This window comes from Zonotrichia albicollis, chromosome 7, assembly GCF_047830755.1.
Source record: "Zonotrichia albicollis isolate bZonAlb1 chromosome 7, bZonAlb1.hap1, whole genome shotgun sequence".
Classification (NCBI taxonomy): Eukaryota; Metazoa; Chordata; class Aves; order Passeriformes; family Passerellidae; genus Zonotrichia; species Zonotrichia albicollis.
This window is the reverse complement of record NC_133825.1, coordinates 35,210,043-35,236,770: the sequence shown is the minus strand read 5'-3', so window position 1 is coordinate 35,236,770 and position 26,728 is coordinate 35,210,043. Positions and strand designations below refer to the sequence as shown.

At 37.6% G+C, this 26,728-nt stretch overlaps 1 protein-coding gene across 3 annotated transcripts in view; it reads right to left on the bottom strand.

Moving 5' to 3' along the window:
- IDE (insulin degrading enzyme) overlaps window positions 1-26,043 on the bottom strand; it is a 53,187-nt gene extending 27,144 nt beyond the window's left edge. The window contains exons 1-12 of one of the 3 annotated variants that reach the window (XM_014275613.3): window positions 25,826-26,043; window positions 17,344-17,528; window positions 15,802-16,009; window positions 14,814-14,983; window positions 12,613-12,735; window positions 11,082-11,194; window positions 10,510-10,672; window positions 9,816-9,908; window positions 9,185-9,276; window positions 7,460-7,540; window positions 5,385-5,488; window positions 110-212 (exon numbers count right to left, since the gene is read on the bottom strand). In XM_014275613.3, the coding sequence (XP_014131088.1) occupies window positions 110-212; window positions 5,385-5,488; window positions 7,460-7,540; window positions 9,185-9,276; window positions 9,816-9,908; window positions 10,510-10,672; window positions 11,082-11,194; window positions 12,613-12,735; window positions 14,814-14,983; window positions 15,802-16,009; window positions 17,344-17,503 (1,410 nt within the window). In that variant the 5' untranslated portion in view covers window positions 17,504-17,528; window positions 25,826-26,043. Of the gene's footprint in view, window positions 1-109; window positions 213-5,384; window positions 5,489-7,459; window positions 7,541-9,184; window positions 9,277-9,815; window positions 9,909-10,509; window positions 10,673-11,081; window positions 11,195-12,612; window positions 12,736-14,813; window positions 14,984-15,801; window positions 16,010-17,343; window positions 17,529-25,523; window positions 25,764-25,825 lie in introns of those variants that run through there. The other 2 variants (XM_026799798.2, XM_005481207.4) reach the window with 2 other exon arrangements.
- Between the last annotated feature and the right edge of the window lie 685 nt (window positions 26,044-26,728).

Below are 26,728 nucleotides of genomic sequence, written 5' to 3'. Positions count from 1 at the left end.
TGGAAAGCAGTGGATTTAAGTTCCCCCTTCAACTATCTGGAAAATTGGACAAAGAATTTACTACTGACTTTCATTTGCAGATATTAGAATGTTACAAATTTTAACATGCCTTAATAACTTCATCAGAAATTGCTTCTTGCTTGTACTGTGTTCCATACCACTCTTCTGTTCGATCCGTTTTTCCTTCAAAAGACTTGGAAACTATTGCAACTCTGAAAACAAAGAGACACTTTGGGATGACTGGGTCTGAGAGAACACAGACATTTTTTCCAAGCACGCTTCATCACCAGAACATCTTTATTTCTGCAAACAGTCCATAGACAATTACAGGGCAGGAGAGCAAGTACAAGTATACTGAACTACATGCTAAGGTTAACCATGAAATCAGGTTACCACAATCATTTAATGCCACTGTTTTTCTGAAGTGTTACAACCTGGGGTTACACAACAGAAGTGTGGCATGCAATTTCTATTTTTAAGACTTTTGTTTTTGCAGACAACAAAGCAGTTCTTGCAGTCTTCTAGAAAACTGATGAAGCAATTACATTTTCTATACACCTGTATGAACATCCAAATATGTGAAAATACTGACTATAGAAATTTTATTCCATTCCTAGTGTCACAGGAATTGTAGATAACCTCACATTTGAAAGGGACTCATAAGGATGATCTCACATTCAACTCCCTGCTTCTTGCAGGACTACCTAAAACTAAACCATGTGACTAAGAACTCCAATCATCAAGGTGCTGCCTGAACTAAAGAATACACTAAAAAAGAAGAAATCCAGAATAAAGAAAATTACAAACTTATCAGTATTTTGCTAGTAGCCTGCATGATAGGTATCAAGAAAATTCCTTTAATTCTATTGAACAATGTACACAACAGACACAAAAGACTATTTAATGGAAGAGTAAATAGATGTTTCTAAGAAATTTGAAATTATCAAAAAAGGAAGCACAACTACCTGCTCTCCTGGACTGAATACCTGCCTGCCCTTGGGAAGCAGCACATTGATTCCTTGCTTTGCTCTTTTTTTTTTGCTTTTGCTTTCCCTATTGAACTGTCTGCATCTGAACCCACGAGTTTTCCAGCTTTTACCCTTGAGATTCTCTCCCTGATCCCACTGGTAGGTGGGTGAGCAAGTGGCTGTGTGGGGCTTGGGGTTAAACCACAACAGAGGCACAAAGTTGCTAAGAGACTACAAAAACCATAAAGTCTCTTAGAATTTCAGAGCAGCCCACCTACCAGATCTTTTTGCACAGTAAATAATAATAATAAGTCAGAGTTCTAAGTGAAAAAATTATCCTAATAAAATTCCAATAATCATATGGCTAGAGCAGCAAGACAGATGTTTAGTGCTAGAATATACTCTTAGAATATGTCTGTTATTCAACATCTCCTCCTCCTACCCTTCTCCAACATACTGACCCTAAAGCAGTAATGACAACCCAAGCACCCAAACATTTCCTACAGGAGCATACTAAAATTCAAGAGCTAAAAATAATTGTCTATTCAGTGTATAGAAAACAATATTGTGGAAATCAACATTGTAATTCTCCAAGCAGTCCTGCTTCAACAGAACAGTGATTTATCACAAATGACTACTGGAATGATTATGACATTTTGAGTTGTCAGAAACATACCCACAACAATAGAAACAAATAAAGGCATTTTGTCTGCCCAAGAATTACAACTTCAGACCAACAGGAAAGAACCAGGACACAAAAAGAGGGGAAGAGAAGCACAGCAGGTAGAAATGCTACGCCATGCAGGTATTTCTATATATTGTAATCCATCTCTGAAGTCACCAATTATGTAACATTACTTTTGCTTTTCATGTCTCTGTTGTGCACTATGAACATCCAGCACTATGAACATCCATATGTTTTAGGACAGTGTGGAAATGCAGTGGGAAATCAAGACAGGCAATCAGGTAATCTTCAATAGGACCTGTTTAAGAATATTTAGGCTTGAGCCATTTATAAATGTTATTTACTTCTCTATATACATTCCTGTACATGCAATCTGCTGTAGTACCCAATTTCAGAAACAACCACAATGATGCATATTTACTAAATACTATCCTGTTTTTCACCCTCCTGAAATCTAAATGGAAGCTACAGGTGACAGATCCACAGTACAGTGTTACTTGGGAAGAGGATGTGTGCTTTAAAATGAATGCACTTCCACAAAAGATTATCAACTATTATACTCTAGATTTATGTACTGAAACTCAAGGTTATAAAGGTGAAAAAGTAATAGAATACTTAATCAGTATTTGTGACATAAGTAACAAATGTGTCAAGGCAAATCTATTCTTATAAAGGACTGATTTTTTTTGGACCTAATTTAAACTTTGTCTTCCAAATTGTGATACTATCAAACAATGGAAGAAATTACTTTTCTCTCATTCAAATATATGACAAAACATGACTGAGACAAAAATAACAAAAGCCTACATTTGTCCATAATTCAACTATCAGTAAAACTGATGTGAGGTAACACAAGCTCCTCAAAGGCCTCACATACAAATCCCCTCAGAAACCAGAGCAAGGGGAAACTACACACAGAGCTGCTGCTGGGCTGCAGGACAGCACTCTGATCACTGCAGAAGAACAAGTTATTTCTCAGTGTTCAGTAAAACTAAGTTGCTACCAAGGATTTGTGGGGGGAAATAAGTGAACAAATAGTCAGTTTCAAAATGGATGCTCAGATCCAATGCAATTAAAAACAAACAGGTATTTCTAGCATGTTTACCTTCAGGGTGAGCATCACCAAGTGCACTGAGATAACTGTGCTGAGAGTCTGTGAAATTCCAGTAGTAAGAAATTTCTCTATCAACACTTGTGGCTTTCATTTTATTTTTCTTCCCTCTAGGACAGTACTAGTGCTGCACTTCTGCTATCAATAGAGGAAAAAAAACCCACTTACTATCCAGGGGAAAATGTTCTTTAGCTGCTTAATCTGGTGAGTCACTATCCTCTTAAATTTTAATAAGAGCATTTATTCTGCAGATGTTGAAGGGAAAAAAATGCCTTGGAAATGATAGGAAAATTACATTTTTCAGCTAAGATTGCTACACATGCCAAGTCTATTCCCTTATCTTCACAGATGGTTGGTAAAACCCAATACAGTGTGAACAAGTAAAAATAATACTTACATTTTAAAGTTTCTCTCTTAGGAAAATTAAGGCACTAAATGCAACAAGTAGTGTGGAAGTGGGAGGAGAATATGAACACTTTCTATTATGGGTCAGTCAAATGGAAGCACATGCATACTTATATGCATACCATCTGTATGATTTTTTTTCATACTTTTTAAACTCAAAGTTTGTTAAGAAAATAACAGTTGAAAAACCATACTCTGGAAAAGACACTGAATGCAGTTACTACAATATAGCTATGCCAAGAGGTCCTTAGTATAGGTGAATGGAAAAGAAATGATAAATAAAACCACAATACAAAGAAAAAATTCAAATCAGTGCCAAGTAAAGCACCTCAAGACAGAATGTATGCAAGACATAAAAAGAAAAAAAACCAATAAAACCAGGAAAACAATGCCAAACAACAGGCAAAGTTAGGATGTGGCACATAATAATTCTTTGATAAAAAAGGAGAACAGAAAGGTAAACATGAGCATACACATCAGTAAATGGTGGATAACCAAACAATATAGATATTGAAAGCAGATGTGCACAAGTTCTTTTACAAGCATATAAAATTGCTCAAAAAAGACAAAAGGGAGCAGGCTACTGAATTGGTAATTCATTCTATTCATATAGATACAGATGTAATTTAAAAAAAAGGTGTATCAAAAGGGACCCTTTTATTAACATCTGTAATCTCAACTCATTCTTTTAGAAGAGCCCACTAAAAACAAAATCCACAGTGGCTTTTTTGAATCTTCATAAGGTACCACAAAATCACTTTTAGCAATACTTAAGTAAATTTCCTCTTCCCAAGATAATGTATCTTGCCAGCAACTTAAAACAAAAGATACTATAAAATTATATTCCCTGTTATATTTTACTATACTTTGAAGGTCTTAGTTAAGTAAAAGATTTTTTAAAATCGCAGTTCATTTCAATCTACTTCTAATTTCACAGGGTAAGTGCTTAAAATATATCTAAAAGGAACATAGTACTACACACAAGTTAGTATTTTCTTTCAGTCAAATCAAAGTATGAAAGTCTGATAAGACAATATATAATTTCTTTAACAGTTAACTGAAGAAGCCATAAAACCAGGTCTATTCCAGTTCTGAAAGCCATTTTTTTTCTCTCAATATTTAGCACCTTTTTAATATAAAAGTTTAAAATGACACACTTCTTCATCTATTAAATGACATCTATTTCTTAAGTCAGGAAAGAATGTCAAAAGGCTGGTACAGCCAGCAACAAGAGTAGCACAGAAAAGTGGTGAGTGGTCTGTAGCATGCAAAGCATCTGACAAGATGAAGAATCTATGAATGTATGCACCTGTACTAATTTCCTCCAGCAATTTTTCAGTGTTTAAGTAAGAAGATGCTTTGGAAGTTCTCTGGGCAGTAACAAAAACCCAATTTACATTATGAATCAGATAATACTGACTATTTTCTTGCAACGTTAAGACCTATGCTTCAAAGCTATGTAAAGCTATAATAATCATCAGATCTCATTAACACCTGCAGCTTCTTTACTAAATCAGCACCAGCTCAGGTTTACCTATTGCTTGTAAGCAATTCTAAAATCAGTCAAAAGTTCACATTCATGTGGAATTTGGTTAAGCTTTCTACAGAGATCAAGTAATTACACGTTCTCTATGTTAATTACTAAAAACAGTGCTCGTATGTTAGAGGTATCAAATTTTCAAGAACTTGGGTGGTAGAGTAAGATGAAAATACATTCCAAATAGAGAAGTATTAAATACTTGGGAAACAGAACTAGAGACTTTAATTAAGGTATTGTTTGTTCAAAAGATGATCTTTCGACACCATCAAGCTCCAGCTGAAGCATCCCACGCACATTACACAGATGCACACCCACACACAGAGATATGGGCCCTTCTTTAAAGGGCATTAATTACTATGGCAACTACTGCTGCTGATATAGGCAACTCCATTTATTCCATCATTACTTGCATATCTCCAGAAACACCACAACCCATCACATTTGCAAATATAGTTCATAATTCAAGTTTATTTGACATTATCTAATAATTATTTGAAACACATCAACCTTTGAAAATAAATTAACATATATCTAAGACCTTCTCATACATAGAAACATAGTGAATGTTTTTCAATCACATTTACTTTGGAGTTGCAAGAGACACCTAAGACTTTGTGTTTCCATTAGTTCATCTGCCTTCTTATGATGTTTGTGTTAAAATCCAGTTTAACTCACCGAACATTTTCTGGTCTCAGTTTATCCAGTACCATCTCTATTAAATCAGGCCTGAATTCTTCAAGCAAATATTCAGCAGCCAATACTTCTTCTATAGGATAATACTAAAAAACAAAGCCAAGGAATACGTAGGTGAATGAAACAAAAGTAAGCATGAAAAAGCTATGGTTCAGTAGAGGGAACAAAAGCAAACACTCCTGGTCACTAAAGCTATATTACTTTGGTAATTTCAAATTAGGGACGTGTAGGATGTTTTAAAATCTCCCTCAAAACTAAACAAGAGGGAGTAGTATTCTAACTATGTAATCATATTTCTCATGTACTAGGCAATTTTACATAATTCATATTTACCATTCTTCTCTCTTAGAATATTTAATATCTCAATATAAAAGTCACCCACCTTTAAATGGTATTTTGATTAAAGTAAAAATAACATGGTAAATGCTGACCCCTGCAGGATATTTCTGAAGGTAAAAGAAGACCAAGTACTCACAAGAGTACATTTAGGGAAAACAAAACATAAACAAGCAAAATAAAACAAAGAAATACAAAACCTAGGCTTTTTTAGGACTCTTGAACAGTTCAATTCTTATTTACAATAATTTAAAGAATATTATATTTTAATATCTAAAAGTATAATAAATGTTTAAACACTTAATTCTAACATTTTTTATTTAGGGTCAATCTGAAAATGTCTTAAGGTACATGGCAACTTCAGAAGAAAAAAAAAAGCTAAAACTCATCTAAAAATGATTAATGTAGTTGACAGGAAAACTTTCTTGATAAACACCTGTTTACCAAGGGCAAATTACCATAGGTGACATAAGTGCTCAGTACTTGCACTTTGCCATACCAATGTACTTTTCTCAACCAGAAATATTCCAAAATGGCTTTCTGAATTATATACATCATACAAGAAATTACAGTGGAATGACTTCCAGAACAGAAAGTAAGTCACAAAAAGGATTGTGGAAAAGAGGAAGGGTGGTAGGGGGTGGAGATCAAGGACAACGAACCAAACCTGTGTTATTAAAAATTCAAGTGGGAATGCTAAAGATTCAGAATTTGATGGTCATTTAACTACTAAAGCAGAACAAAAATTACCATTCACACTGCCAAGCAAAAGAAAGACAGTTAAAAAAAAGTCCTCATTCAATACCCTGCTGTTTGGAACACTGCTGGCAACTTCCTGGCCTGATTTTTGGAGACAGCAATTGTAATCAGAAATAATTCAACAATTACTGAAAGGCTGTTTCAGAAGTCGGAAGTCCATTTGTTAGAGATTTTAGGCATTGGACAGAACAAAAGCAAGAGACAGCATGCCACACTGGAGCTCTTTTAAATATCCATTTACATGTTTTCAGCCAAGTCTAATGCTTTTCAGCATACAGATAGAAAAGTTGAAAATTAAACACCATTATTTTAGACCAGTAATTCCTGCAAAAGAATTTAAACCGGTAATTCCTGCAAAGAAACCAAAAATTTCTCTGAACAGATGGAGACAGACATTAGGTATAAAATGACAAATGGCTGCAATGTATAAAAGTTGTGTAATTTCACTAGAACAAAAAAAAAAACTCAGGGAATTTTGCAAGAAGCATGAAAGACCAAGTAAAAGCTACATGATTCTTTCAGTACCAATATGCAACCACATCTGTGAAGTCAAGCATTTGTAATTTGCAATCTTAATACAAACATTTCTGCTCACTGCAGTATTTCAACACTATGAACTCAGGAACACAGTGTTTATGAAAAAATATTCTTTGCCTAATATTTCTCTAGAGAACACTTAGCTACCAAATGCAATGGCAAGGTACATCTGTCTTTAGAAACACTGAAACAGATCAAATAGCACCTCCAGTTACTGTATAATCAGTTCTACCAAATACAGAAGTATAAAATGGTAGAATGAACAGAATGTGACTTTTCGACTGCCAAAATTAAGACCTATGCAGTATACAAGAAGTGCAAAGGACCTCACAGATGCCTGTATTTATTAAGTGGATAATCAAATACACTGTTAAATTATTATTAGAAAAAACAACCACCAACCAAAAACAATCCTCTCCACTTACGTGCAACATTCCTCCAAGCTTTGATGTGTAACCTCGTGGTCGTTCCTTATCTTTAAATCTGAATGCCACAGCATTTAGATCCTAGAAAACAATGTATGAATGATTAAAGATCCTAAATTAAAGCCTATTTTAAGAATAATTACTGGCTACATAATTCCTTTTTATACTGAAAGAAAAGGAAGTACTTTTGCTGTATCCATGTTATAGCAGACAAGTACCTAACCTAAGTTTTCAGGATTATTCAAGTTGAATCAAACTCCCAAGCAATTTGTGATAGCCTCATAATGTGAAGCATTACACAAGTCTTGTAAGTCCTTTTCAAGCTGCCTAAGAGATCTGCCTCATCTCTCATATATTTAAATTTCCTGATAATTTGAAAACACACCAACTCTGATCCCACCAGTACACAGTGTTCCAGTGCAATGTTTGTCATACATTAATGAACTGAAGCCTCTCTCTCCCTCTTCCTTTTCTCTTCCTTTTGTTCAGTCAGCCAAGAGTAAGTTTAGAGACAGAAAAAGTGTGTTTCTTTTTGCTGTCTCAGCCAGAGAAATAGAACACATCGCTCCTAGGATATAATGGCAAGGGTGAATTAAAGAGAGCTAAGACTTTAAAGCCAGTGAAAAGTACAGTCCATCCTTCCATGAAACCATGCAGAGAGACTGATTAACTCAACAATTCAGCTGAAAGTAAACTCAAAGATTCTTTTCATACTAGTTTGCAAGCTCTCTGACTCACCCCACAGTCCCACAGGCTCAGGAGTTCTGGGACTGCGAGAAGAGGAGCAAGGGAAAGGCACAGGGATGAGCCAGAAGGATGGAACTGCCTTTTCCAAACCCTGGATTTGCTTACTCTGTCTGTGAAACCAATCCACTGGGACTTTCAGCAGAGGATAACAAGACCTGAGAGTACTTTCACAGGTATATAGTGTCCAAGTGTATGAAACAAAGCTAACCCAGCTGCAGAATTGGTATTTCAGCGAGACTCAATAGTTCGGATCAAACAAAGCTGAGATGGAAAAGGAATCTTTACCCAAGCATATGTACTGAACCAATGACACTATATATATATATATATATATATATATATATATATATATATATATATATATATATATATATATATATATATATAAAAATAAAACTGGGTTTGTTCACACTGACACTGAGAAGAGCAGTGCTATCTAATAAGACACCACATTTTCTGTGCACACAGAACTATCCAGACTTATAAGGAGCATGAACAGTTCAACAAAGACTGACATGTACTGCCAAAGTACTTCATGAAAAGCCTTTAGCTGACTTTTCAAAAAGATGAGTGGAACAAACAGCAGAGTCAATGCCCTATTGCCTTTACAATCTCAAAGGGGTAGAATAGCAGCCATTTAAATTTCCAGTTCAATGTTACTCCTCAAAGTGAATGTTTCCCTCCTTCTCCAGTGAAGACTAAGCAAAGTTATGTAAAACCCTTGTGGACAGAGCAAGATTCTTCTTCCTTCACCTCCATTGTGCCATCCTAATCCCAGCTCTATGAAAGCATTCCACACCAACACTAAGACAATGTATTCTGAGTGTACTTGTCATTTGTGTCATGTTGCATCTTAAAAACTAACAAACTTAATTACCATGTGATTATTAAATGCTAGTTACAAAGTCAAATAATCTAATAATAAATAAAGTTTGTAAAAAGACAACCATCACATATGGTACAGCCCCAATTGCTTACCTTGCACTCTTGGAAAACCCATTCTTGAGGTCCTTCTGTGCGTAGTTTTTGAATATATTGAAACATGTGCAAAATAATATCTTCAACATGCACTGAAAAGAAAAAAATACTTAATTCATTCAGTTCTGCACAAAGAAATTTAATGAATACAAATATGGTTTTATTTTTAATTACACTTTGAAACATCAAGATCTTTAAGTACATCTGCAATCCCACCAAAAAAGTTAAACTTGCTTTTTTCAGATATAAATTTAAGGTAAGTGTTTATGCGCCTAGATAATTCCAAGAAGTGCACTGAACATGTCTTATTATGTGAAAAAATTTATTTACAATATAATTTAATTTGGGTCTAAATAGTATGAATAAGTAGCACACAAAGGTACTAACAGCTCTTCTTCTCTAAAGAAGTTTATTTGAAGTATTTAATTAACTAATTTAATATAACCTTAAGTTGATTTCTTACGCTAGGTGAAATGTGTTAGCATACTTAGAGGAACTAAACACAGAATACTAACAGGTTAATTAAAACAAACTGGCTTTCAAGCTATAATACCAATTAGTTTCTTCAGATACAAACACAAAACCATCACATCAGCAATAACATGGAATATAGACAAAGTGCTTCACTTACAAAGTCCTTCTTCTGTCAAGTCCACATTAATGATGAAAAACATGAAACCTCTAGCACCTTCCTTCTGGCCTCCAACAAGAGTATTTACCCACCCTATGTCATTAAAAGAAACTATATTACATAAATCTATAACAATTTATGCAACTTTTTGCATGCTTCAGGAACATTAAACCCCATTTTGATTCATTTACATGTTTTCCTTTACTTCATTAATGCCTACAGCAACAGTGCAAGTTAAACATAACCCAAGTCAGCTCCATCTGATTTTGTACTCAGAGTGATATGACAAACTCAAGTTCATTTGATTACTGGATTACTGGATTCTGTGTGGAAGAAAATGATATAAAGTAAATAGCAAAAAATACACTATTATAATGTTCCAGACATTAAGGGACCTGACCGTAACCTCAAAGTTAGTGACAGAATAGAGACAAGACCATTATGCCAAAGTTTAAATAACTCTCTCTAAACAAGGCACATAAAGGGGAGTAAAAGAAATAATAGCCTCACAGCCTGAGTGACTGTTATCTACCCTGCTGCAGAAATAAAAATAAAGCATAAAATTACTTAAGAGTTCAAATTATTCAAATAGATAAAGGCTTTAACACAGAGATCTATTTTAAGTGAGACACAGTAAAGTTTAAAAAACTGTATGATCAAACATTTTTCAATTCTCCACCATTGAAGGACTTACCTTTGGCTTTAAGCTCTGACAGAAGACTCCCTGGGCCCTCATGCCCAATCAGATGGCCAAGGTAATGGCCAGGGTTTGATTTATAGTATTTCTGAAGGTCTGGTATGGGAAATGTGACATAAAGATTTCTAATGTCCTTAATGGGTACCACTTTATAAAGTTGCTGAGGAGAGAAACAAGCAAGGAGACCCATAAACAAAGGGAAACTCATTTACTGTATTCATCTCAGGAGCATGTATCATGTTCCATTCACACACACACACATTACAAACACATCTCCTAAATCTCAAAAGTATCTACAACTTAGGGCAATACTTCAGACATTCATTATAAAAACAAAGAAAATTAATTATCTCACAGTTGCTTACAACTGCAAGCAAATGTGCAACCTTTACTATAACCTATACAAAACTATACTCAGCATGGAAAAGTGGGTGAAAAATCAATAGAAAAATATGGAATTCAACAGGGACATTGATAAAAGAGTAGTGAAGTGCACAATGTATTACTGAAACATAAAAAATAACATTTAAAATGTACACTCTGGATGGAAGACGTATCTCTATACGTACCCGGAGATGCTCTTCTTGGAAAGGATGCTCAGGAAACTCTGGTATAGGGACATTTTTATTCTCTACTTCTGAAAATAACTTGACCACTAAGCAAGTCAGCTCATCCAAGGATTCTAGAATAAAGAAACATTAGGAAAAACACAGTAATTATATAAGGATTCCAACTAACTTTTTTTTTTAATATTGTTTGGGAGAATCATGTATTATACAGAAAAGTAGTTTTAATGTTATGATTATGTTAGTTATGATTTTTCATTTCAGAAAGAAACCAATTATTCATATTTAAATTTTAAACTGTAACATGCTAGAAGCACCATGCTTATTAAAGGAAGGCTTCAATCATGAATAAATTAAATCCTGTAACTGAAAATATATCTCTCCATTTTACAGATTAAACTAAGCTAGAACTGAAAGATACATCAGATGTTGAACACCTACAAAAAGAAACATTCTACAAAAGTTTAAGGGACATAGAATAACACCTGCAAATTTTCTAGAGTGAAAGTAGTTTTGCCAAAACTTGAATTTTCTTTAGCCTCAGCTCAAGTCCAGCACTTCCAGTACACTTTGAACCAGGTCTGTCCTTGGCACAAAACACACACACCTGTGACCTGTTCAAGCACTTCTAATTTTCCATCCATTCTAATTTCAGTCTGTGACTGCAGTACTTTGCAAGAATGAGAGAAGACTTCTTGCAGAAAGAACATGACGACGTGCATTAACTCACCCAAACTGACCTAGATTATTTCTGTTGAAATGCTGCCTTCAAAATTGCTTTCTGCCTCAAGAAATGCATTTTGGAGCACTTTTCAAAGTGAGCATAAGATAAAAAAAGATTCTACTGACAATTTTTTAATGAAAGACTTCCAAGGGTGGGTATTGCAAGAAAAAAAAAAATCAATTGCTTGGACATCTCAAAATGAAAGATTTGATAGATTGAAAGATTTCTAAAAGCAGTTACCTTGTTATCAAAACAATCCCAGTTAAACTGAGAAAGTAGAATCTTTCCTGCCCAACAGATGCATGCTCCTAGACTACACTACCAGAGCTGTGCTGGGGAAAAAAACTAACAAAACAATGTGAACCAAGAAGGTTCCTTATATATTTAAATTTTGTGACCTGCATGTTATTCTATTAAAAGCCACCAGTTTCTATGCATATCAGCAAAATAAACATTCATTTAATCTTGCAGGGACAGTTTTCTTTTAGTACAGATTTACAATTGCCAATGTGATTCTTACTGTAAAAGTTTCCATGTAAAATTCCTCAGTGAATTTGCCCTTGATTAGATAAAAAGCTCACTTTTCTTCCATTCATACTCACCATCTAAGCATTACTGTGAAACACCACACAAATAGGAGTCTGCCAGAGCATTTTCAAACAGCAAACAGATTTCAACAAACTGTTATTAAGCTTTTGGCAAACTTCAGTAAAATACCATCTCAGCTGTGGAAAGTTCTAAGCGGTTGGAACCTCCTTTTTTTTTTAAGTATATATGTAAAGTCTTACTCAACCAAGAGAGCAAACTCACCTCTGCCTAAGACACAAATAGCCATTAAATTTGATGAATAATACGTAGAATGGAACTTCAGTAGCTCTTGCCTTACATCTATTCCTTCTTGGGTTGGTCTAGTTTCCAGAGTGAATTTGTTCCCTGTAACATGAAAATAATTAACAATATGTGAGGTTAACGATATTTAATGTTACAGATTAATCTTACAGATCAAAAAGAAATATATAAATTAATCAGTCTGCTTTCCTTTGGATGGATATTAATTTTAAAAATAATCAATATGTATAATAAGAAAACTGGCTCAATATTGTCTCATGTTTTAAATATTTTGTCTATATTCCTCACCATATGCAGACAAATTAAACGGTGAAGTTCTAGACACCCTACTCTGTTTACTCCCACAGCATCAATACAGAAGATAAAATAAAATAACAAAGTTTCAGTTGGTAACTGTGCTGTTACAGTACTGGAGGACTTTAGGAAGCAACAGTCAAAAGACACCTTGTAGCTGTAGAAAATGGACACTAGCCAGTGCACAAGTGCCTGGAAAACTACTTGACATTGAGGGTAATGATGGAGAAGAATCACCATCACAAGCATTAATTCAGGGAGATCAGTGAGAGGTATCTGGAAAAATGCACACTCTTAAAAACAAAAGGGGAAAGTGCATTTGTTTCTATGGAGAGACAAGGAATAATAGAAGGTTTGCTGACCAAACAGGGTGCACAACAATGAGGAGTAAGCTGAAGCATCAAATGGAGTAATTCCCATACTCTGCTAGATTAACAACATCTCAGCTGATCAAAGGGAAACAATAAGGCTGCCAAATGCATCACAGTTGCCATGTCTTTGGGTAAATAAAAACATCAAAGCTGAGCTCTACTTCTGCCAAGTCATACCTACTGGAAAGCTACATGCTGCAATTTAATTTCAGAATCAGAACCTAATCTAAGGAGAAAGGAATATGACTGTTACTGTTGAATTTGAGCACATTTTGAGTATTCTCCCCAAGAAAACATTTCCCTTGTGTGAGCTAGATAACCTTCTTAAACTGTACAAAACTATTTCTGCAATTTCCACTTATGTTTTCTATGTGTGCTACACAGGAATTAAATAATGCCTTCAGTAGCAGAGATTACAGAATGTACTTTGAACACCTGCCTACTAATGCACAGCTCCCAAGGCTTTGTTTTAAAATTTACCTGTTTGGAAAATGGAGTTACAATTTTACACAGAGCCTCTCTTTTCTGGTCAACAAAGCAATACCTGCTCTTGTGGCAGGTGGCCACCAGACCCAAAAATATGCTCTCCAACAACAGATGTAAAGGTACATCTTATCTTTTTAGAGACAGAGGAAGAAACCACTGCCTTAAAGCCCATTATCTGCTCTCCCATCCTCCTACCACACCCAATATTTGAATCAATTATTCATAAAGCAAACTGACCCATCCACAAAACATTTTTTTTGCACACATTATATTCAATGATCAAACAGTGCAGTCCTGTTACTTTAAAGGTTTCAAAAATAAATTCATGTAGAAAATAATGCCTATCCAAAAAACCACCCAACATTTAAACTTCTAACAAATCATCAAACATTTGTGGCTTTGTCCAGAACTATGGTATCTTAACTTTATTGCTTTTTGAATTGCTTTTTTATGCTTAACAACAATTATTTTCAATTGTTACTAAGCATAAAAAAATTAACGCCATAGGATTGGGATTTGTCCCAGATGATTTTGTCTATCAGTCTCCTACTGTTGCGTTCTATGGTGCAGATTTTTGTTTCTATATTCCTACTCAGTAATTCTCATAGCATTTTGCTGATCTTTCTGATTTAACCTAGTCACTGTCATCTAGTCTAAATGCAATATTAAAAAACAAAAAGCATGTGGCTAACAACAATTTAAACACAATTTGTTCACATTGTTATACACAAAGACTCAACAGTACCAGTAACTGAAAACAGCACTCACTGCAGTAATTATCAGGATCACAAAGATTTCTTCATCATTGTACTCAAAGTTTTGGATCAAACTTTTTCCTATGCTATTGTCTAGCTCTGGTCTACAATGTGAAAAATGCCATAAGCACCATAATAAACATATATGGAAAGGAAAATAAGAGAACTGTTAGGGTCTGTCTTTAGCAATTTTATATAAACAATAATGCTATGTATGTTACACACAATGCTACTGGATAAGAATATTCTGACAAACCTGTTCCAAATTTACTGAAGGGATGGTTGGGGTTTCCAGTAGCCTTCTCCAATTGAAATAACCTCCAGGCATCATTCATCAGATTCTTCTCATGCTCAGAATCAACAGCATTCACTTCCCTATCTTTGCAACTTTCATCAAACAGGGGGCACAGGAAAAACTGGGCAAATCTAAAGAGAAAAAATTTAGTTAAGTCAAGAGTACTGAATATAAATTGCAACAGAAAAATATAACACTTGGTTCCTCCTGAAAACAGATGAATAAATTCCTTTTTAATGCAGAATTTATGAATTCTTTAACAGTTTTGACACTGATTTTATATCCTTATTTCTCAATTTCTTTGTTTATAAATGCAGACAATATGTTCATCATATAAGGTAGTACAAGAATCAAGGGTCTTACTTCACAATTCCCACAGTGAAAATTTCTCCTACTCTGAGTTTTAGGTACAAGAGGCTCTTAATTTCACCAATCAAGTAAGTCTTGTCAGACATCCAGGGAGAAGCCAAAGAGCAAACTCAGTCTACCTCACTGGCTACACAGCTTTCAATTTCTGTCCCATCCCACAAGACACTGAGATTTCAGCAAGTTCCCTCTACTAAGAGCATCCTTAAATATTTCTAGACTTCACCCTTGTTTTGCTGTCAATAAGGATCCCATGGGAAGCACAGATTTTGATTGCACCATCCCAGTGTTTGCACAATGTGTAAATTCATGATCAGATTCTGTGCCTTGCATTTCCAAAAATATTCAGTGTAAACACAGCATTTAAACTTCAGAAATTCTGTCTCAATGAAGAACTCTCCTAGATGAAATAAATATGAGTAAGACTTTCAAACTGAAAAATATCTTGTTATCAATTTTAACAAAAGATGGTTTTTACCTTTTTTTTAAATATCATAATGATAGAACTATCAGAAAACTTTTACAGTAATAAATTCAATTAGAACATTTATAATAAAATTTAAATACTAAAAAATACATTTACCTGTCCAGTGCACCTTCTAGATGTTCATGTGACACATCAAAGTAATAGTTGGTATGTTCACCACTCGTGAAAGCATTTGAGCTCCCAGCATGCTCACTTAGAAATTGGCTGTACTCATTCTCTTTTGGATATTTCTTGGTTCCCAGAAACAACATATGCTCACAAAAATGACTAAGCCCAGCAATGTTGGGGGGATCAGACAAGGATCCTGCAAGAGGAAAAATTTCATGTAGCCATTCATAAAAAAGTAATACTAAAACATTAAGTCTTTTAAAGAACTCTGAATTATAGTATGTGGCTTCAGACAATTATATCAATTCTGTGACTGTAAGAAAACACTTCTGCAACTACAGTCAACTAAAATTAATCCTCAAAAAATATTTGAAAATTTAGAATTAATAACTGAACCAATTAGTGTGTCAAATTGTCTCTCCAGATCAGCTTACACTTCCTTATACGGATGATTTTCAATTGAAGTCCATGACTCATAATCTGTAAAGACCTGGCATATCACAATGTTCTGAGATCTATACCTTGGCTTTAATAAATGCATTGTGTTAAGAGGCAGCAATTGCCAACCATCATTAAAAAGGTATTTATCCTGTGGTTTATAGGATGAGTGATAACCTGTAATTGCCTGAACACAAGCAGCTATGGATGACCAGCTAGCAGGTGTGAAGACAAACAGATTAAAAGACAAGAATGATTTGGAAGAATGGAAACAAGAAGGCAGAAGCTGGAGAGTGGCAGCCTCACCTCAGAGTGTGCAGCAATGCTGCAGTTGGCTATCACTGCCACAGGACATAAACAAAACCACATTCAGGATGTTCTGAACTAGATAATGATCTGGGACAGCCATCCCCACAACAGAAAAGGCCAGAAGTTTTTGAAGTCCATCATGACTTCTGGCCTAACACGAAGAGGGGCAGGAGCTCCCAACTACAGACATGGCAAGAGCGTGTTTAGGTTATGTACATGATGCATCTTACCTTCCAATCAACTGAAAAACTACACAAGCTTGAGATATACCTCAGGTGTAAGAAAAGGGTTCTATTATCCCAAAGAGCCAAAGCAATTGCCTCCCCCTTCTATTTCCCATATTTCTGTTTGCACACATAGGCACCACTGAAGTTAGGGAGTGCCTCTCCAACTTCTCTAGCACTACAGCATTTTCTCACCTCTACACATCAACAACTTAGCATGAAAAAAAAAAGTCTGACATGACAGATGGAGCTGTCTGAAATCATTGCACTTGCACCCACCCCTTTTCTGCTTACAAAAGATCTTTCATAACATGAAACTTCATGGTTAAAAGCAGTCTTTCAACTGACTGAGCTACACTTGAGTAAACACAGAGTACAGTAAGAGCATTTAGCTCCAGTAATTTTGAACTTGATGTGTCAAAGAATTAAATAAACTACAAATTACAATAAAAGGCTAGGCTGCCAACTGCATACCACTCCTGTCAGTTTATTTGCATCATGGTATCAGAACTTGAAGCATTTTTATTAATGACATAATTACACAATACGAATTGAATACCTATGTGGACATCAAGTGCTGCTGAGGACTTATCTGTGGTGGGGTCACTAATGAGAAGAGCTTTAATGCCATTTGCCAATTCCAGTCCACGATATTCTCGTTTATCCTCAGGTGATTTGATAATTTCATTTGTTATTCTCTTAATAGCTGGATTGTTCATTTTGTTGTTTGACTCCTTCTGAAACCTTAAAGAAAAAAGAAAAAATTTCTCATTATCTTCACTTAAGCCTTGCTAATTTTTTAATATTATGTTAAGACAATACAGGGCAATACCAACAGCTAGAAGTTCTATTACATGCAAAATTCACTGAACTTTCCTAAAATTCAGATCCTGAAAGATACTGCTGCTGAAACAAAAAAGAAACCTTGAAGACCAACAAACACAATAAAGATGTAGATCACTTGAGTGCTTCAAGTATCACGTTAACTGTAATTGAAACAACCCAAACTTAATAAATGTCAACCCCTTATTTGATTACGATAAAAATTAAATCAAACGAAGCATATACTGCTATCTCAAGTATACTTTCAAACTTCAGGAAAGTATTTCATGGATCTGAATTGTTGATTATATTACAAGTGTTGTAACTCTGATTGTCAAATAAACAAAATTTTACTAACAGACCACTGGATTTGTACACTCAAGCAAAAAACAGTAACACTGTTTACAATAGTGCCACAAAAATCCAAAGACTGAAGAACTGCCATGATAAACAGGAATATACTCTCTCACTTATTTAAACTTCTACCATTAGTTTAACAGATGCTACAAGATACCCTTCTTTGAAGGCATAATTCTAAAATGCTAAGAAAATAGTGTGATTCAGAATCTGAAGGTCTCCAAGCAAAAGCTATAAACAATATCAAATAACTTTTTAAAATGTGTGCTTCAATGCATTTTAGAAGGAAACATATAAACTAGTAAAACATCCTCTCCCAGTATCAAATACTTTAGAAAACATATGTAATCACTAAACAGTAACTGAAATGCTGAATTTAAATTTAAATGTGTACACTCTCATTTAAACTGGTCATTTATCCACTAGCTTAACACCCTGCTCAGGATAATCCTGCTTGGAATGCCTATGGCCTTCTTCCACTGAAAAACGCATATACCACTGAAATACAAAGATTCAAGTACCACATCTCAGTTTCTCTGCATCAACAGGACTGATACAAGCCATGCTAACAATTAAAAGATGCCTCCACGTTCAGAGTTTTAAGAAATACTCTACTAAACTTAAGCTACTGTGTAAAATTTTTTAAGTGAGTGTAGATACTTTTCACGTATGAAAACCAGTAACTAAACTGCTCCTAATTGTTTTCACTTGCACACAAGTTAGATTGACAGATCTAAGTATGCAGGAGAACAAGGACATCCCTTAAGCTCCTGATTCCATGTCTGCTAATGAACACCTATACCTTGGTTTTCAGCTAGAATATTCCATCTCAGTAAGATACTAGTTGTCTCTCAGAAGACACATAGATACTATAAACTATTCGAGTTGTGGCGTTTTTTTAAATGTTATACAATTTCCTTATCATCTGATATCTCCTTGTTACTTCCATACCACATCACTAAGTCACAGAACTTTACTGTTTGTTCAGATGACTCATCTTTCCAATGTGATTCATCAAATTACGCAGCTCTGAAACCTTAGGAGATTTCAATTGGTGTCTCATGAAGCTGTACACCTCCACTTCATTTCATTATGATTCCCTACTTTTGCCTCCTTCACAGGCTACTTCCAGCTTGGTAGTGAAATTCCAGTACAGAAAAAAGCCACAATTTTCAAAAGGACAACACCAGTAATTAAGCCTTCAAACTAAGGACTGAAATTTTTATCTCCGCCTTCACTGTTATTTCAGTGGGCATTGTGAATACAACATCCTCTAACTTCAAATGGGTTTGCATGATTACCTACGATTATTTTGCTGCAAAGTGAATCACAGTACCAGACAACTGGAATAAAAGCAAGGGCTGATCAACTAAGCAGTGCTCCTGGAAGGCAAATACGTCAAGAGGACAAGAACAACACCTTCCTGCTTACGTGCTGTTCCTCCTGCTGATATGTTACTACAATACAAAAGTGAGAAGGAAAATTTTCACTTCAGAGAGAACTTCTACACCATTATGTTTTACAGGAGTAAACTGTAAGACTCAATAAATACTAAACATTCCCTCATATGACTGTTTTCCTGTGCAGCTTTTAAGTAAGTGCAATTGCTTTATAAAATACCACACTCTATTCTTTCACACAAAAATCCTAAAACTCTCTAAATCACTTTTTGACAATAGAACTGCTTTTAACCACAGGCAAAAAAAATAAAATTAAGAAAACCAGAAATCCTGTACTTATTGAGAAATAGCTTTATTTTGAAGGTCATGTTCAGAAACTGTCCTAAAGTCCATGTGCTACAGCTACTTGCTGTACTGTCATTATAGCAAGCACTGGATGCTGCTGGTCAGTAGCAAAACAATTCTTCCACAAAAGAGGTTCTATGTTTATTGCAGAGCTAATAGCCTAACAAAAACATTAAAAGAAATACTGCCTTACTACTTTCATAAAGCAGAAGCAACAGAGAAAAGCCAATAAAGCCAAAATAGCAGGCACAATACAAAGCATTACTGTGGCAGTAGAAATTCTTCCACTGGCTCAAAAATTACAGGTGGAAGGATTACAAAGGTAGAAAGGAAAAAAGAATATGGATGTCTGAGCTGAGAACAGTGTCCCTATTCAATTAATAGGAAATATTCTTCCTCCTCATCAAAACTATTTCACTTGTACGAGAGAAGTATCCTTTAAAACCAACACTGAATTTTCAATTACAGCACTTCTAGTGAAATTATATTCTATTCTTTGAGGTTCCATTTTTGTAATCATTTCCAGGCAGGCAGTCCCTTGGAAGCAGCAAGGCTCTCTGGGGATGCCAGGTTTCACCTGCAAACAGAGTATTACAGAGGGGGATTAAGTGATATATGATTCTGCTTCACTATTTTAATCTCTCAGAGTTATTTTAGCAAAGTTACTTTAATTAAAAATTAGCCTGTGTAGTCAAATCTAAGTCCAATGTTTGAACAATTAAAGGACCATATTTGAAAACCAATTAACAGAAACTCCTGAGGGTTGCTTCAATGCAAGAATGTGACTAGCTAACAAAAATATGACCCCCAAGGCACAAACTCCAAAGCGCTTCTCAAGTTTTTTTTTGTCATGACAGTATGCACACACTGAAGTCAAGTACTAGTACACATGTCTGCTCCAGATGAAAGGCAAGTTACCATCTCAGCAGGTTTTGATGCTTGCTTTCTATCAATTGCCTTAAAATTCACGCTTGCTTCAAGTTTTTATGCAACTAATTGCTTACCATTTACCAGAGTGAAGTGAAACCTTCATTGAGTGAGAACCTCTGTTCTGTCCTGCATGGGAGTTACCATTGGTAACAAGTTCTCTGTGCTGTTTACTAATCCATCTTGGTTTACATGAAGACTTCTCCAGCTGCCAATGTATGGAGTGCAAGAAGTGCTGTGTGCTTTGGCAGGAGGCCCGGTGCTGCAGAACTACCAGCCAGAGTTTTCTCACCTCTTACAAGGATGACAGCACCAAACTGAGCACTCTGGAGGAGTCCATGAACTTCTTCAGTCCCAGGCTCTTGGCTTTGCAACAACCAAGTAAATCTGCATTCTTGCACAGGTTTGCACCCCTCCTTTTTTCTCTTGCACCTACTGCTGATCATGACAGCAGTAGAATTATGCTATCAGTAAAACAATCAGGAATCTACCTACTCTCTTAACATTTCCATTCACCTGTATGTTATAATAATTTTTTTTAGACTAAACTGTAGGCAGGAAAGTTAAATCAATTCAGGTTGAACATCACCAAAAAGGATCCTTCAGGAGACTATCCATACTTTTACAGGTTACATATTCATCAATCGTTCTTTTAGACACTTAGAGATTAAAATACCTCATGTTTCAACATCCATAAAGCATCAGTCTTGTGTGAATTTGCTTGCCATGAAGCTAGAGAATGTATGAGATCCTAACACATTCCTGATAGTGATCTGAATAATTCTGATTGCATGCACAGGCAGACAGACTGCGTTAGTAGATAACGTGCTCAAAACGCAAACATGTTTTATCACTTTTAAACTCATCAGGAATTCAGCCTACTGCTTCATACACAAAAGGTCCAACTACAAAGCCCCACAATGATTTAATCAGTGTTCCCAAGTTATTAAGAACAACTAATCACGCCAAATCAGGCAAGTCTGAAGATGATGAATATTCATAAGGTTTTGTTATGTAGTTCATTTTGAAGAAATTCTAAAGTCTGGCTACAATTAAAGCATTTTCAGAACCTCAGTCTGCAGCTTTTTGCCAAGTCTGTAATTGACTCAGAAAATTCCCTCCTAATGATTGTGGCCAGGGCAGATGCCTGCCATGCTCTTGTTTCCCAGAGCCCAGCTTCTACAACTCCTAGATCACAGCAGTAAAACTCGGTCTGCCACAGCTGCAGTGCCAACGTGACAGCAGAAACACCGGTGTGTAACACGGGTGTACGGGAATTACAGCAGCATTAATGAGACCACACCACACCACGTGTGACCTTGGCTAAAACAAGGGCCCTCCCTGGTAGTTTCACATGGGAGATGAGGCCCCAGCTGAGTAACTGGCCTGATAATTACAGTGATGTGGTGACCAAACGAGATGAGATATACAATCAGACACCATAAAGCCAGTTTACTGCCCTACATCTACAGTCCTTAACCTGACCACAGTTTCCAAAGCACTGGGTAAAAAAAGTCAAACAAAAAGGCAGGATCTTATACAATTTGATGCTACACAGAGCAATAAAGGATAACAAGTTTTTTTAATCTCTTAATTACTTGAGCTTACTTTTCCTATGTCCTCAAAAACTGCCCCAAACAATTCATCCAAACCTCCAAAGTAAACAATCTCTAACCACATTCACCAGAAATAGAACAATTAATCCTTCCCTAACAATTCTTTGCTTCAATATTTTACAAAATTCCAAAAGGGTTTTGAAGTATTTGATTGACCTGGGGGACGAGGTGAGAGGGGGGTAAGTAAAATTATCTGGTCTTAATCTTTAGATATCATTAAAATACAGTATCATTAAAATTTTCACAGATCTGGCATAGTAATTTGGCTTACATCAGTATTTTCAAATGGCATGACTGATCAGACTAGTTTCTGTGCTACGTGACCCACTGCTTCAAAGCGTATTTTACAGATTTTCCTAAGAAATGTACTCATTAATTCAATTAATTGCTTTATTCATTGAATACTTGCAGACCAGGGGTTCTCATTCTCTCTTCCTCCCCGTGACATTTTTCTTCCATCACCCTACAATTGCAGGGCTTGCTCCACAACCCAGGACTGTGTTGGTGTCTTGTGCATGGCCCTGCACACACAGTGGGAAACGTTAAACTGGATGCTACAGGAGACATCTCTGTGCTTTATTCCAGCTCTGTTCTGATGTGTATTTCATAGATTTTGTGTAAGCAGCACATCAGATTGCCCAAAACTCTCTGTAAAGCCAACTCACTTAATGCTTTATGCTACCATCTGTCTTATACCCTCAAAAAGAAAAACTTGTGATGTTTGAATTAAAAAAAATAAAAAACTAAACAAAAAACAAGATGAGATTAAAACTTCAGTTGTACTGCATAACAACAAGAAATTCACAGAAAGATGAGAGAACTGGCAAGAAAATCTGATCTAGTGACAAAAACAGAGAGAATTCAGAATTCTGAATCATTAAAAGCACTGCAATGCCACAGTAAAAGCAACTGTTTATCTAACACTAGAGCTTTGACATGAGAAACAAACCAATAACAATGAGCAGTTTACAAGAGTCAGCGGTGTGTTTCAACAAATGAAGTCCTGGCTGTTCACCTATTCTGTAGTCTGGTTTTCGCTATTTTGGACAATTCTGGTTCTACTGTTAAAATTATAAATAAACTCTGAGCTCTACTGCATTCTTTTCCATATCAATTGTTCAGGCAAGCTATGGTTCTTACTCATTCTAAAAACAAGGTGCAGAAGGTAATACTTTAATAGAAAGCTGCTGTGAAGCAACTTTCAAACAGGATCCATCAAAAATCACCTTATTATATACATACAGTACTATGTGATAAGAGCATTTTAGCAACTTATGGGCATCAGAAAAGGTGAAAGCAAAGATACTCACTGACAGATCATGCATATACAAATACACAACCAGACACAAACTAACCAAAACAATTTCTCTAGATTTTTATTATGAACTTTTTGATCTCTATGCTGTTAGAAGACTGGATATCTGTCTTCAGTTACTATAAAAGCATCAAACACAACAGAATTAATACATTAAAAATATCAACCCCACATGCCATTTCTGAAGAGGTCTGACTGTACTTTCAGTAAATTACTTCTACAATAACCAGCAATGACCCCTATAGCTAGGAACCTAATACCTTCCAGGACAGTGAAACACCAGAGGTAATGAACTTCTTGTCCCTTCCCTCTTTCTTGTGGATCTTACAGGGGAGGGGAGTGCTTCTGTATTCATGTGAAAAAATAAGTTATATACTTGTCACTTCAATCAAATCCCAAAGGTGCCATTTCATCCAAGGGATGAGACCACAGCCTTACACTGACTGAAGACAAAAAGCAGAAAGCGAGGAAAAAAAAGCAGGCAAGCATAGAAATAAGAATCCTTCTAGGGACTTCCCAAATAGAATAGATAATTTTAATTCTGTACATCAGATGAAAAGGAGGTAAGCTGTAACTGAGAAAATATCTTGCTACTTGACATAAAGATGAAAGTTAAAAATGTTACAAAAAGAAAAAGTTCAAGCATGAACAAAATACAGAGATGGAAAACAGGAACATGTAACTGAAGAAAAAGATTCTTAATTTTCACATCTCAAAAAAATTATCGCATGAAAGAACTATTTCTGTTCTCATTTCATTATCATTTATGTAAATCCTAATTCACAATTAAAATTAAATGGATGATTAAATCATGGTTGTAGGCAGTATGAAAACACAACAGGCCTGCTCACATACATAAAGTTAAGTCCAAATACTGCATATATTCACATGCATAAAGAGGAGTAATCTAGCAAGACAAACTACAGCCTGAGAAAAGCATTGGCTTTTCTCCACACTGTGAATTACCTTTACAATTCTGAAGCATAAATAGCAATAATGAACAGTAACAGTGCATCCGAATTTTGACACACGAGCACCGACAGTATGAGTCATCATAACTCACTTTTTTCCCCGGAAAGATGCTACTTTTGACGTCTCTAACTCGTGCAGCATTAAATATAGGTTTGGCTACTAAGGTAACAGCTACAGTGTTAATTAAAGAAAGAAAACAACTTAGCCTTTGTCCCTGACCCTAGCTCCCCTCCGGACAAACTTTGCCGAGTTGTTACGCAGTTTGAACTGCCCCTAAAAGTGAGCTGTGCCAAGGCTCCCGGCCGCTCCTCCCTGGATCGAGATTAGCTGCGCTATCTCCACCGGAGCTGGGGACACTGGTGACACAAACACGCAGTAACAAGCCCCGCACGATGCCACTGCCAGATAACTCGGCAGAAACTGAAGAGGCCGCTCCCATCAAGTTTGGGTAACTGAGAGCAGTCTCTTCTTAAAGATTTTAAACTTTTTTCTTTTTTTCATAATTATGCCTTAGGAAGACCTGGCAAGTTAAGTAACACGACAATTCACTGAGGTTTTTGGAGAAGCAAGGCGAACAAAGCAAGCCCCCGGGCAACGAAAGCCACTCGGCTGATGACCAAGCCTGCTTTGTCAGAGGAGGTGCAGCTGCAAACACCGGAGCGCGTCAGCGCGGGCTCTCCCGGGCAGCAGAGCAGGACACAAGGCAGGGCTCAGGCCTCCTCGGCACGCACGGGCCGCCGCCCCCTCTCGCCCACCGCCCGCCCGGAAAGCCCCGGCGCCAGCCCCGCTCCGCGGCCCGAGCTCCCCCGGCTCCCCGCCGCGCTCGGGGCAGGGCGGGCGCTCCCCTGGACTCACAAGGTGCCCCCGCCCGGCCGCGCCGCCGCCTCTTACACAACACCGCGGGGGCTCTCCGGCCTCACGGCCCCAGGTCACACGGCCCCGGGAGTTGCGGCCCTGCCCCGGCCCCGCCGCACTCGCACCGTACCCGATAGAGCTCCGCCGCCAGCCCGGAGGGAAGGAGCGCGAGGCCGGGGCGGCCCTGAGGCGCGTCCAGCCCCGCAGAGCCCGGCTCAGCTCACGGAAGAGCCGCTGCCGCATATCCCTGGCGGCCCCGCCGCCAGCACCGGCCTTTCCCCGCCGCCGCCCGGCCCGGCTCCGCTCGCCTCAGCACGCGCCGCTCTCCGGCGCCATGTTCTCCGCCCGCCTCCCCCCGCCGCCCGGCCAATCCCTCCCGGCGCCCGCGGGGTCCCGTCCGCCCTCCGCGCCCGGGCCTGGCGGGACCCGTACCTGGGGGTGCCGGGAGCTGCCGCCTCTGCCGCCGGGAGGGCCGGGGCTGCGGCTGAGGAGGGGGCCGGGGGCCTCTGGGAGGAGGCGGAGGCGGTGGAGGGGGTGGGTGGCTGGGCGGGGAGCCGGGGCGACACTCGCCGCGGCGGGGGGGCCGCGCCCGGCGGAGGCGGACGGGGTTGCGGCGCGAAGGGCGGCCCCGGGCTGCACCCGCGGAGAGACCGTGTCGCTGCCCGCCCGCTTCCTGGTGGCCGCGCTCCGCGTCCCTGGCGGCCTCTGCCAAACAAAAGGTAATTAGACGCCTCGTAATTTGAGCACAGTGGGTGCAGTGCCGTCCTGAGAGGCAGAGATTTCGGGTGTCAAAATCCTCCGTCCCCCAGGGAGAGGTCGCCCTCCGGCAGGGAGAGGTCGCCCTCCGGCAGCTCTCCCTCCTTCGGGCGCTCCCCTTGGAGCCCGCTGGCCGCCGCTCACCTGCCGTGCAGCTCCGCGGCCCCGCCGCGCCGGACACAGGACTTGCCTCGCAGGATGGGTGTACGAGGTGTAAATGGTGGATAAGGATGAGTTTCTGTTATAAACCCGCAGATTTGGGGTTCTAGGGTGGCTTTTCTTTCCTTAGTAGATTTCCGTATGGGAAAGTTGTGGATGTGGCTGGTTGCTTTAATTCTTTTCTAGGAAAAACAAACCTCCAAATAATTTTTTTTAAAAAGCAAAACAAAAATCCAAACCAAACAAACACCAAAAAAAATCCCAAAAAACCCACAAAACCAAACAACCAACCAGTCTCCTTCCCCCCCCCCGCAAAAAAAAAAAAAAAAAAAGGCCAAAACAACCCGAGTTGAAGTTCTATGGGTTTATTTTTCTGTGTCTTATTTTTCAGAGTTATGAGGGGGAAAAGACAAAATGTGC